Here is a 13923-nt window from a genome sequence, read left to right on the forward strand (position 1 = left end):
CATCATCATCATCATCATCATCATCATCATCATCATCATCATCATCATCATTATTATTATTATTATTATTATTATTATTTTGAAATTCAGCCAAGTGGTGGCGCACACCTTTAGTCCCAGCGCTCTGGAGGCAGAGGTCAGCCTGGTCCACATAGTGAGTTTCAGGCTAGCCAGAGAAACCCATTCTTGAAAAACCAAAAAATAAAATTGGAATCCAAATTGAGTAGACTGACAATGTGTATTTGTGCTGTGAAAGCAGGTTTTCTACATAATTGAAGGGAGCAACTTTACTCTGTGGGGTCCTTCTGTTGTGGGCCGTGACCCATTAGATGCCAGTAGCACTTATTTTCCGTTTATGACAAGCAAAATGTCTGCAGACTTTGTTGAATGTTGGTAGGGATCAAGAGAGCCCCCACTTGAGAGTTACGTCACTAGAAATTAAGAGTAGGTGTGAACTGGTTCTGTCGTGTTCAGTTGGGGATTCAAGATCCTCAATAAGCCGCTACAAGTGGGTAGTTATGGATGTGCTGCAGTAGAGTGCCTGGCCACCAGATGAGAGGCCCTAGGTTAAGAAAGATACGGCAGCTAGAGAACACATTAGTCTTGGATTTAATTTTCTGGGCAATGGTTTCAATTTTTTTTTCTAATTTTTTGTATATTATGTGCATTATGCATGTGCATAATGTAGTTTCAGAGTCAAAGGTAAAATAACTCTATAGATTGTGTAATAAAAACAGTCCTTTAGGCTTGTACCATCTATTTGCAGCTTCCCAGAGGCAGCACTTTAAACTCTTATTTTTTTTAAGATTAATTTTTATTTTTTATGTGTATGGGTGTTTTCACATGCATATATTTGTACCATGTATGCAGTGCCTTCCGAGGCCAAAAGAGGACCCTAGGTCCCTTGGAGTAGTGGTTATATATGTTACGAACCATCCAACATGTGGCTGTCGAACCCAGGGCCTCTGTAGGAGCAGCAGGTGCTCCTAACTGCTGAGCCATTTCTCCAGCCCCACTTTCACTATATATTTAGAACACAAGCATTGTTAAGCATCATCTATACATTTTTCATTATGGAAGATAGATTTCTCATTATCTGTTCTTTGCCCACCCACAGTTGCCTAGAGGGTTGGGAATAGTCAATGCAACCCTTCCAGTATATATCTTACACATAACAATAACAATTTCACTTTTGTAGAATTAATCAGCAGTTGTGCTAGTATAACTGCTAGACTCTCCTCAAACTCAGTGTCTCTCAAACTTCTGGTCCCCCTGTCTCTACCTCCTGAGTGCTAGAACGGTAGGAATGGGCCACCATATATCTGGTTTCTGTGTTGCTGGGTATCAAACCCACAGCTGTAATGCATGCTAGGCAAGCGAGCTATATCCTGAGCGTCTTTTCTTTTGAAAAAGCTTTTTTTTTTTTTTCTTTTTTCTTTTGAAAGCCTATGTAGATCAGGCTGCCTAGAACCTGGTATCTTCCTGTCTACACGTCCCAACAGCTAGAGTTAGAAGCAGGAACCACCAAACTTGACTTGAACATTTCTTTCGTAAGTGGAATAGACTAGTAGATAATCAGGATGCTCTGCATAGTACTGACCTATGGGTTTTCTTTTTCATTAAGTTTTTTTTTTTTTTTTTTCTATTTGAAAAAATTATGGTATTTTTGTGTGTGGGTTATGGTTCTGATATATTTATTAGTGTGGATTTTTGCCAGATTATAAGAACTGCTCTAGAGAAAAGTGCCTCATTTCCAGTGAATAGGGTGCTGCTGGCTCTGGGCCTTAGATCTGAGAAGGGACATAGGCTGAGATTTCTTAATATTGAGTTTATATTTTTTCTTACTTAATTGGTTTTCAGTGTGATAATTTGGCTATGCTTGGAATCCCTTGATCCGAAGACCATTCTACCTTTTCCAGAGAGTAAACCTAGAGTCCTCTACATGAGCAGTGAGGGGGCAGCCATTTAGCCTTTCAAAATAGAAAAGGTAGCCTGGGAATTAGTTTCTTTTTTCATGGTCTAGGGTGCATATTCTACCATAAACTTATAGCCTCAATTCCCTTTTAGTTTTAGTTTAAAGTTTAAGACAGAATTAATTTGGGCATGGTGGCCCACGCCTTTAATCCCTGCGATCAGGGGGCAGAGGCAAATGGATCTCTGAGTTCAAGGCAGCCTGGTCTATAGAGGGAGCACTAGGACAGACCCTTGATCCCCCTTAGTAGGCCTACCTAGCAGTTCAGATTATAAGCACGAGCCATCAAACTTAGCTGGAGTCTGTTGAAAGCAGATACTAAATTGTCTTGCATCTTTTAGCTCTTCTTTTGTGTCCAGATGCAGAGGTCCTGGTCACCAACATCTTCCCAGAAAAAAAGTTTAACTGGGCTGAGAGATGGCCCAGCGGTTAGGAGCACTGAGTGCTCTCCCAGTGGACCCAGGTTCAACTCCCAGCACCTACATGGTGTCTCATAGCTATTTGTAACTCCAAGATCTGACACCTTTGCATATATGAAGGCAAAAAAAAAACCTAATACACATAAAATAAGATAAATAAAATTTTAAAATATGTTCTCACTTTCTTTTGAGCTTTAGAATTTTATTACTGTTTTTTCCAGTCTCCCATTCTCTTTTTCTTCTGTCGGTTTGTTTGGAAGGCCCTTTAATCTTATATTCACAGACTTGAGGAAGAAGTGGCGCTTATGTATGTGTTCAATCTGCATCTTTAGTAAGAAGTAAGAGCATTCACTAGTTCCAGAAGTTTTTGACAAACTGCTATCGTTTTACAGGTATCCTTGGTGGTGGTGGTAATGAGAGACTAAGGCAGAACATTTGAGGTTTATGGATATATATGTATGAGATATGATGTACTCATTACTATTGATTGTCCACAGGATCTAGGCAAGCCTCGGGTTAATTGTGGTGTGAAGGCCTACCCTGAATGAGGGCGGCAGCAGTCTATGGGCTATGATCTTGAACTTCATAAACAGAGCATGCTTGCTGAGCATTAGCATTATTGCTCCTTTCTGACAGTGTGTGCAGTGTGACCAACAGCGTCCCAGTCCTGTCACCTGCCTTCCCCGTTGTGATGGACTGTATCCATGGCCAAAATGAGCCCTTCATTCTTTAAGTTGCCTCATGTCAGGTATTGTGTCAGAAATATTTTGACTTCGTTCAGTCTAAAGACAGGTTAAATATGCTTATGTGTGGATTCATGGAGGGGCTGGAGAGAGAGCTCAGTGGTTAAGAGCTCTTGGTGCTCTTCCAGAGTTCAGTTCCTAGCATTCATGTTGGGTGGCTCGCAACTGCCTGGATTTCTGGGCCTCGGGTATCTGGTGCCGCCTTCTGGCCTCTGCAGGCATCCTTACACAAGTACACCTACACACAGAAACACATAAATAAAAATGAATTAAAATTTTTAAAAAGATTGATGGCATTCTGTGGGTCTTTTTACAATAATAAGGTTTAATCAATGCTCACAGTTGTTGAGTCATCATTGTACAGCAATAAGTAGAAACAGTGGGAATCTAAGGGATAAAGTATGGTCATAGGAGACATGAATGGTCGGTAAATTTGGAGAGGCAGGAGTATATTTCATAGGAGACAGCTTTAGCAAGAGTGCTGATAATATACCTCGAACAATATGTGTTGAGTTCTACCTAAGGGGTTTGTCAATTGAGTGATAAAGCTGGAGGTGAAAGATAGCATTAGATTATAAGAAGTAAACTAGGTTTTTAATTAAAGGCAATACAGAGAGTATCAGTTCTTGGTACAGTAAAAATAGCAATTTTTTCCATCAGTGTATCAATAAAAGATATATTCAAAATAAGAGGCTAACGATGAGATAAAAGATGCCAGGTGTGGCTCATGCCTTAGGAAGCAGAAGCAAGCCTAGTCTTTGTTTCAGCATGGTAGCACAGGCCTTTATTTAAGCCTAGCGCTTGGGAGGCAGAGGCAGATGGGTCTCGATGTGGTGGAGGCCAGTCTGGTCTATGGAGCGAGTTTCAGGACAGGCAGGCAGGGCTACACAGAGAAACCCTTTCTCACAAAACAAACAAGAAAGAAAAGAAAATTTCAGCCAGGTTAGAGTTATGAGTAAAAGAGGTTGGGGTTTGGGGGGCAGTGGCTTGTAACAGGAACACTTGTGTATTATGTGGTAGACCTGTTTTCTTTATGTAGTTAGTATGGTAGTCTTCAGTTTGCAGACAGAAAATTGAGGCACAAAATGATGAGGTGTGTGTGGGTGCCTAGAATGGTGACATGGAGATGAAGAGGTGGATTTACTCCAATGTGAACTAGTGACATTGGATTAAATTAGTATTTTGCTGTGGTTAGTGAGGATGTTAGTCTTTTCTGTTTCCACTCTTTTTAACTCTTTTCTTTTACAGAGATGGCATGGGTTTGGGGAGCATAACCTATTGGACAGACTAATATAGATAGCAGAGGTAAAAGCCACCAATTCTAGAAAAAGTAACAAACAATGATTAGAAACTTTAGAATTCTTCCTTCTAGTATTAATGCCAACATAGATCATTTTTCAGATGTGTTCAGGTATTATTGGATAATACCTGAGTATTGAGTATTTTTGAGTATTGCTCATTCAAGGTAAGCGCTCTGCCATGCAGCTTCCTGCATGCATTCCTGATTCTGGAATGCCTTTGCTACTCAAGGGAACAGTGTAGTGTTTCTTAGGTGCCCTCTGATCCTCCTGTGTTCTAGGTATGGGTAACCGAGCTTATGCATGTGAAGGTGTGCAGAGATTTCTTTGAGCTGTACATAATTGTGGGATGGTTTTTCTTTGTCTGTTTGTTTTGTTTTAGCTTGGTTCTACAGCCATTGGCATCCAGACATCAGAAGGTGTGTGTCTAGCTGTGGAGAAGAGAATTACCTCCCCACTAATGGAGCCTAGCAGCATTGAGAAAATTGTAGAGATTGATGCTCATATAGGTAAGTAATAAGTGGAAGCTATTATAGGATCTGGTGTGGGTTAATTAATCTGTGATCCAAAGGAGGTTCACACAGCAAGTGGCTTATCTTCTGATTCGCTATTATTGTCAAGGCAGGAGGCCAGTGTACATAAATTTATGCAGTAGAGAGCAGTCTCAGGACTTAGTTATGCTTAGCCTACTACCAGAAATTATTTTTTTAAGACATTTATTTATTATGTATATATTATTGTGCCAGCATGTACACCTGCACACCAGAAGAGAGCACCAGATCTCATTATAGATGGTTGTGAGCCACCATGTGGTTGCTGGGAATTGAACTTAAGATCTTGGGAAGAATAGTCAGTGCCCTTAACCCCTGAGCCATCTCTCCAGCCCCCAGAAATTCTTTTCATTTTCAAATTTGTTTTATTTTACTTTGTGTAGTGCTTGGAAATGAACCCAGATACTCTCACATTGTAGGCAAGCATTCCACCTCTGAACTAGAACCCAACCTTTGACAAATGTGGTTTTGAAATACACAATGATTGGGTCTTAAGGCTAGTTCTTATGATTGTTGTGTTTTCATTGATGTGTGGTAGTGAGTTAGCTGGAACTGATATAGTGTGGAAAGTTGTGATGTCTACTAAAAAAAGAGTAATTCTCAACAATTTTTGGAGTTTGAAAGGTTCAGAGTGTTGGAGGAATCATAGCAATTTTGACCAGATCAACCCTATTCCTGTATGTTAGACTTAACTCTTTTCCTCCTGGCCCTCGCTACCCTTCTTTCTCTGGCCTTTAGTATAATTTTCTTGCTTTGGCTCTTGACAATGTAGCATTAAAAGATGTAGGACTTTTACATTTACAGCTTTGTGTTGTAGTTGACTGTCCAAATTGCTTATCTTACCTACTCAACCTATTAATACAACATTTGCAAAGTAATTAATTGCTCAAAGGCCATAAGAACTACATGCCATGGTAACTGGGAGCTTAGTATTCTCTTTCACAGCTAGAGAAATAGATCTTACAGTTGGAATGTATGTCTGCTGTATCTCAGGTAGTGGTCTGTGGAGGTAGTTCACTGTCACTGCGTTCAACAAACAGGAAACATTGTTCCAGACTCCATAGGTATACACAGGAAGGAGACATGGTACTTGTCTTCCAGTAACTGATGGTCTTATTCATGGTCTTGCACAGTGTGCGCTCAGTAAGGATGTGAAGGAGGAACAAGTTTTGTCTGGATTCAGGAGCCATGAGTATTAGTTACTTTTCTGCACTGCGACCATGTATCTCACAACTTAAAAACAGGAACCTTTCTTTCAGCTCCCCACAGTTTTACAGGGTTCACCATCATCATGGTGAAAGCAGTAATGACCATCTACATTCACATTGGAGTAGGCCAAGAGTAGAGAACGTGCTGGTGATGGCTCCTGGCTTCCTCCTTTTTCTCATTCTACCCGTGGCTGTGGCCCTGCCACCCACATTGTAAGTGGGTCTTCCTGATTTAGTCAGTCTTTTGAAGCGCCTCAGACGTACCAAGAAGCATTGCCTCAATCTCCCCTGTGAGTCTAACTCCTGTTGAAAGTGAAGATTAACCAACATGGTTGATCTTGCCAAGCCTGGCAGCTCAGGCCTGTAATTTCAGCCACTGGGAGGCTGAGCAGCAACACTACAGTCAGTCAGGGTTACAAAATGAGTTCAAGGCCAGCCTGGGCAACTTAGGGAAGACTGTGTTACAGAATAAAAAATAAGAGTAGGGCTGGAAATAGGTGTAGCTCAGTGAAGGAACACGCACAGTAGCAAAGCTGCGTTTAAATGGAAGCGGCATAAATAATTCAGTGTGACTGGGAGGCGCACATGATGTGGCGAGTCTGGGGTCAGAGAGTAGAAAGTTCTTTTTCCCTTAATCCTGCTAAAGGGCGTGGGCTTTATTCTTGCATGGCTAAAGGGATCTAAACAGTGGGCCACTGCAATGTCATTCTCATGGCAGTTTTCGAAGGTAGGTTGATGGGGCTGAGGATGGAGGCAGGGGAATCAACAGTTGAAACATTTGTTAAGACGGGCACAGTGGCACATGCCTATAATCCCAGCACTCTGGGATGCAGAGGCTGGTGGGCCTCTCCTAGTTCAAGGTCTGCCTAGTCTACAAAGTGAAGGCTACACAGAAAAACCCTGTCTCCAAAAAAATTTTTTTAAATGATTTTTGGCAACATACATTCTAAAATTTGAATGATACAAGGAAAATTAATATGGCCCCTGTGTAAGGATGACATGCAAATTCATTAAGTGTTGTATTTAGAAAAAGGTAATAAGAATTTTCTAATAGCTCAAAAATATTTAGCCATCAGTCAGATGATGAAATTCTTCAATCAGGGCAGTGGCCAAAAGAGAACTTGGGATCTGATTGGTTGTGAAGGCCAAGGAAGAAGAGGGTTTCCAGAAGGGAAGTTGTTTGAGACAGTGGTATCCAAGGTGATGTCATTAGATTTTATAGGTCTGAAACTTTGGAGAGAAACCCAGGCTGAGACTGAGATTTGAATTATGGCATATAAGTAGCAATTATAGCAATACGTAGCCATAACCCTGGCACACTGAGCCATCAGCAAACTTTATCTCTAAAATGACTAATTGTTGTGTTGGTGGCTGAAAAGGCGTTTGGTGTGATTCTGAGGTCTCCTGTGCAGTCCATAGTGAGGTAGTTTTTCTCTCAGGTTTGGTTGTATTGTTTGCTTATCTCAGAAGTGCATCATGAGGCCAGCGAGGTGGTCCAGTAAGTAAAGGCACTTGCCAAATAATCCTGCTGACCACAGTTCCATCCCTGGAACTCATGTAAAAGGTGAAAAAGAGAACTGAGTCAACAAGCATTGCATGTATACTGGGACCTGTCCACATGCTCTCACACTGCACACACCACAGGCACAGACAAGCTAACGATAAAAACAGATGTCAGGTGCATCATGCTGTAAAATTTCCTGGAGAAATTCTTAGGTTGTAATATGTGGAAATTCGTGTTTGATTGACTTCACTGTCACCATGGATGGTTTTCTGTTTGTTTCATCATTATACCTATATTCAGTGGTCACCATTTGCCATTTATTCTATTGGGTTTATTGCTATGAGATTGTTGTTATGGCTCCAGGCCAGGTTTGCAGTATTTACTCAGTGGGTGAAAAGTTCTCGATGTTTTTGGCCAATTGGTCACTGTTGCTTTTCCATTGCAGGTTGTGCCATGAGTGGGCTAATTGCTGATGCTAAAACGTTAATTGATAAAGCCAGAGTGGAGACACAGGTAAAGTCAGCGTCTTCTCTGCTTTTTACTGTGATGCATGTGCTCCTTGTTTAGTGATGACAGAGCCACCAGGCTACATTGCAGGTGTCTGTGCTGCTATTAGACGTGGCTCTTGGAAGTAATGTGGGTCCATTCCTCTGGTAAGACCCTCAGGACCTAGGATCTAGCTCTCCAGCCACTGTGACTTAAAGCAGGCTCTGGTCAGTAGAGTCTACAGTCTCTTGCTTCTTCCAGGCGCACCTTACATAGAGCATGCACCCCTGCTGGATGTTCTGTGGGAGCATCGTAGTGGGATGTGGTCATAGTAAAAGGCAGCTGCCTTTTCGTCAGGATTATAAAATTGTTCTCATCTGGTTAGCAATGATTTGTACCAAGTAAAAAGTACTGGTTAGGAGTGGTGATTTTCTTTAATAAAACAACGAAAACCCACAAACATCCTTATGTATCTGTGTTTTGGCTGCAGTAGGCTAGTAGGAAAAAATTAATGACAAGGGTGACGGTATTATACTTACTTTCAAATTTGTCCTCCATACTTCCATAAGAATAATTTAACAAACTAACTGGGTAAGATGAGTATTTAAAAAGACTGACACTTAAACAAACAAACAAACAAAACTGACACTTGGTTACCAGCACTGACTTTGTGAAAAGATCAACTTGCTGCTTTGCTCTTAGGTGTAAATCCTAATTTGCAAGGATAGCAGCCTCTTAAGTCCTTATTTCCAGAGCTTATCCTTGTGCACATGTGTGTGTTATCTCTCTGTCCTCTTCACCCCTTCATTTTTTCTGCTCTTTCTTGAGACAGTCTTTCTGTGAACCTTGCAGACTGGCCTTGAACTCACCATCTTCCTGAGTGCAGGGATCACAGGCATGTGCCATAGCACCTGGCACTCAGCTGTTCCTCTTCTGATACAGTCCCAAGCACTCAGTGGCTGGTGTTAATCAAGGATGTGTTGATCTGGGCAGGTGATCTGTCTAGTGCTAGCTCTCGGGAGCCTGAGGTGGGAGGATTGCAAGTTCTAGGTCTGTGGTAGATAGTGAGACCCTGTCCCGGAAGAGGTATTGTGATCCTGTGGTTTTGCCTGGGAGAGAGGTGGTGGTCAGTGTGAGTTTCCTTCTTTCCAGGAAGCAGTACCATTTTTTGCCCTTTTTCTAGAACCACTGGTTCACCTATAATGAGACAATGACGGTGGAGAGTGTGACTCAGGCTGTGTCCAATCTGGCTTTGCAGTTTGGAGAGGAGGACGCAGACCCAGGTGCCATGGTGAGTTAGTCCTGATGCTCGTGCTGCGCCTTAGCTCTTCTGTAGGACTGAGGACGTTTATCCGCACGTGTCTGTGTGGACTCACTATTTGTAGCCTCTTCTAAATTAATTCCTTTTCATTCTAGTCTCGTCCCTTTGGAGTGGCATTGTTGTTTGGAGGAGTTGATGAGAAAGGACCCCAACTGTAAGTACCATTACCCTCCTGCTTTGGGGGTGGGATAGTGGTGATCATTGTAATTTGAAATGAAGTCTAGTAGTGCAGATCAACTCAGAAGTTTACTGAAGAGCTGGAAAGGATTAGAGATGTAGCTCATTTGGTAGGGTGCTTGCCTAGTATACACGAAGCCCTAGGTTCCATCTTGCTGCAACATCAAACCAATGTGGTGGAGTAGGCCTTATGCTCCTAGTACTCTGCTACAGTGACTTCCAGGTCTGAGCCACTCTGTTTAGTTTGTTTTAAAAGGAAAGAAACAGCCAGGTAGTGGCAGCTCATGCCTTTAATTCCTTGGGAGGTAATGGCAGGCAGATCTACATGAGTTTGGGGCCAGTCTGATCTACAGAGCAAGTTCCAGGACAGCCAGGGCTACACAGAAAAACCTTGTCTCAAAAAACCAACTGACCAACTGATTGATAGATAGATAGATAGATAGATAGATAGATAGATAGATAGATAGATAGATAGATAGAATAAAAAATAAAAGGAAAAAATAATTAGGGGAAAAGTATGGCTCTGAGCTAGTGTTTCTGTGCTGTTTGTACCAGAATTTGGGGATCCATGAGTAAAACCTCTGTACAACCAGTGCTACTTCTCAGAAGAATTAGAAGTTGACTTATTGCTATTACTGTCTGATCCTCATTGCCACATTACTGTCTGAAAGATAAGAGTGACACAGGTGTACATAAATACCGTGGTCATTCTCCTGTTGATGTCTTAGGCATACGTAAGTGCCATGGTTATGCATGCTCACTCTGTCCTTCTCATCCTGTACCCCAAGGAAGTTACTGAGTTTCTTAACGTTTTCTTTTTTTAATATGATTTTAATATTTAAATTTGAATCTTAAATAAGAATTTTTTGGTTAGCACACAAAATGGGTTTATTGTAACATTCCCATGTGTAGCAGATGTATATGTCCTTAGGACCTTTTAAAAGAACTTCTTTAAAAACAGAGTCTTTATGCTTCAGTATTTCAGTGGCATGTTCTGGCTGCACAGTAAAATGCTTAGACTTCTTTTAGTGAGGCATTTGTGGCGTAAGATACCCTCTTAAGCATTATTGTCCTTTTCAGGTTCCACATGGACCCGTCTGGAACCTTTGTACAGTGTGATGCTCGAGCAATTGGCTCTGCTTCAGAGGGTGCCCAGAGCTCCTTGCAAGAAGTTTACCACAAGGTAATCAACCATTCTCACAACTTTTACCATAATTTTTAAAGTTGGTTTTTAATTTCTCTGTAACTCAAATTGTAGACCTGAAGGGTTTTATTTACGTTTCGACAGTTGTGTGCCACCTTGGAGTCACAACCTAAAAACAGACATAGAACACTGTTTCTCTGCCAAAATGGTCTACTTACTGATCCTTCTTGTTTGCAACTGTGTTTACCAGTATAGAGTCGTTTGTTCTGTACTTTCATAAGTGAAATTAATACAGCTTGTCGTTTTGGTTGTTGTGAGTTCATGCTGGAATCAGCCAGGGCTTTCCACGCTAACATGCTCTTTTTTAGTTTTTGAGACAGGTTTCTCTGTGTAGTCGAAGATGTCCTGGGACTTGCTAAGTAGACCAGACTGGCCTCAAACTTGCCGAGATCCCATTACCTCTGGCCCCCTAGTGCTGGGATTAAAGGCATACACCGCCAGGCCCAGATATCATGTTGTACTGATAGTTTTGTTTTTGTTTTTGCTGAATAATGTGCCGTTATATGACTATGGCACAGTGTTTGCCCTCCAGCCTCACAGTTTTGCTTAGCAGTTGATAATGCCTTGTGTGGATATTGAGGCAAGTGAGCAATTGATACTTTCTGGAATGGGAAGGTGTGGGGTTTTTGCAAGTCATGACTATGATTGAAGGCCGCCATGCCCAGGTGGTTCACATAGGGATGTGTGCCCACGTCAACATCCAACACGGCATGCTTAAGAGGTATTTTGGGTTTGGCATATATAAGTCTGTACCAAAGCTATGTTTACATTATACTGTAATCTACTAATACAATTATGTTAGTTATTTCTCTGTTGCTGTGATAGAACATTGTGACCAAGGCAAGAATTTACTTGGGCTTATGGTTTCAGAGGGATAAGAGGCCATCATGATGGGGAGGCATAGCAGCAAGTAGCAGGCATAGCTGCAGGAGCAGGAAGTTGAGCGCTCATGTCCTCAATGCAAGCACAGAGCAGAGAGAGCAAACTGGAAATAGGATGAGGCTCTAAGCGCACAAAGCTTGCCCGCAGTGAGCACTTGCCCCAGGAAGGCTGCACCTACTAAAGCTCCCCAAATAGTGCCACCAGCTGTGGACGGAGGACTCGCTATCAAGGCCTGTGGGGAACAGTGCTCATTCAAACCACCAGTGTGTGAAAGCGTCGTCTTTCAAAGATTGTCATAGTGTAATTACAGGTTTTTGTTTTGTTTTTTTCTTTTGTATTACTAAAAATGATGATAATCATCTGCGCCTTTAGAAAATTGCAATTCTTTTGCTGTGGAACTTCTTGGCCTGTGGCTGCTGAGGTTGGAGTGGCTGTGACAACTTCTTAAAGGGATACAGAAAGTTGATGGCACCAGTTAACTGTTGCTTTCATGCAAGATTTGGCTGTAGCGTATTACAGTGTTTGATAGCATCTGCCCACAGAATTTTCCAGAATGTGATGGGTGCTCAGGCTGTTTTTGTGCTTTATCAGCTAAACTCACATATATAAAAAGGGAAAAGAGGGTACACGATAGCTCCCTGGAGAACATTGACACAGCATGTCTGAGGCTGCATGCTCTGTCCCTGTCTTGAGCCACAGGAGCCAACCTTTGCTGGCTTCCAGTTTTTCTTCTGCAGCTTCCTGCCTTTCGGCTTTTGTTGAGTTGAGATGGTTAGGGCTTTGTTATGGATTATGCTTTGGTTTAAATAATGTGACTGGTTTGATCTGTTCAGAATCACTAAAACTTCCTCCATATCAGCACTTTAGAGAGCTGTTTTGCTTTTTTGTTTGTTTGTTTTAAAGATTTTTATTTTTGTATCAGTGTTTTACCTGCATGTATGTATCATAAACATACAGTGCCATGAGGCCAGAAGAGGGTGTCACATCCCATAGAACTAGTTGTACATGGTTTAAGCCACCATGTGCGTCATGGAAATTGAACCCAGGTCTTCTGCAAGAGCTGTAAAGCTCTTAACCACTAAGGCATCTCTCCAGCTCATCCTAATTTCTTTCTTTCTTTTTTTATTCCCTCTATCTCCCGCTCCTCCCTGACCCCTTTTTTTACTTTGTAGACCAGGCTAGCCTTGAACTCAGAGATCCACCTGCCTCTGGCTCTCAAGTGCTGGGGTTAAAGGCATGTGCCACCACAGGGCTCTTTTTAATTTGAGACAGGGTTTTCCTTGTGACCATGACTGCTGGCCTGGGACTTTCTGTGTAGTCCAGGATGGCCTCAGGCACTGGAGACGTTCCTGCGCCTGCCCCCGGGGTGTGGGGAGTAATGGTGTGCACTGCCACGCCAGACTGTTGTTGTACTTTTTTACCGTTCATTTGTCGCTGGGGTAGCCCTTTCAATTTCCATCAGAGGTTTTCCTACTGGGCCTAGAGAGATGGCTCAGCACTTCTATCGAAGACCTGAGTTTAGAGCCTAGGTCCTACATTTGGTGGCTCACAAAGCTTGTGGTAACACAAGCTCCAACGGATCTGATAACCCTTTTCTGGCTTCCATGGGTACCTACACACATATATAAAATGTTTATTTTTAAGGGCTTTCTCTTTTACTTCACAGCTTGCTTAACTGGCACAAGAGACCTAACTTTCAGCCTAACTAAAATCTGATAAACTAGACTGAGCTTTATCATTTTTTAGTTTTTGATTTAAAGTGAGAGACATGTTAACTCTGCATTTTAGTGGTATCCTTGGAGGTCATTACAGTTGCTAATTGACCTCACTTCAATAGTGTTGTGTCTTGGGATGTAGAGACTTGCCCCTCAGAAGAGAGGGGCAGTAGAGCAGTCAGAGCACCTGCTGCATTTGTCACGGTTAGCGTCTTCTGCTGTGGCTTGTGGCACTCCAGAGCAGTTACAGCAGGAATCACAGGTGATGTGCTGTGTTTTGGAGACTCGTCTTAGTGAAGTACTTCTCTTAGCAGCATGATCCCCAGAACCCACATTAGTGAAAACCAGAACAGGTAAAGAGATGCCTCAGTAGTTAAGAGAACACATTGCGGTTATTGAGGATAGGAGTGTGGTTCTCGGCACCATGTCAGTGACTCACAGCC

The 13923-nt window shown here is 42.1% G+C and overlaps 1 protein-coding gene and 1 non-coding gene across 2 annotated transcripts in view; both read left to right on the forward strand.

The window, feature by feature from the left end:
• Psma5 (proteasome 20S subunit alpha 5) overlaps positions 1–13923 on the forward strand; it is a 28890-nt gene that overhangs the window by 6900 nt on the left and 8067 nt on the right. The window contains exons 3-7 of the mRNA XM_055618177.1: positions 4815–4941; positions 8141–8208; positions 9365–9472; positions 9598–9656; positions 10760–10862. Coding sequence (XP_055474152.1) covers positions 4815–4941; positions 8141–8208; positions 9365–9472; positions 9598–9656; positions 10760–10862 — 465 coding nt within the window. The remainder of the gene's footprint in view (positions 1–4814; positions 4942–8140; positions 8209–9364; positions 9473–9597; positions 9657–10759; positions 10863–13923) is intronic.
• LOC129684938 (U6 spliceosomal RNA) lies at positions 7116–7220 on the forward strand. Its single transcript, XR_008721419.1, has one exon. It is a non-coding gene; the product is annotated as a U6 spliceosomal RNA (small nuclear RNA).

Source organism: Psammomys obesus, unplaced genomic scaffold (genome assembly GCF_907164565.1).
Source record: "Psammomys obesus unplaced genomic scaffold, mPsaObe1.curated_primary_1811, whole genome shotgun sequence".
Taxonomy (NCBI): domain Eukaryota; kingdom Metazoa; phylum Chordata; class Mammalia; order Rodentia; family Muridae; genus Psammomys; species Psammomys obesus.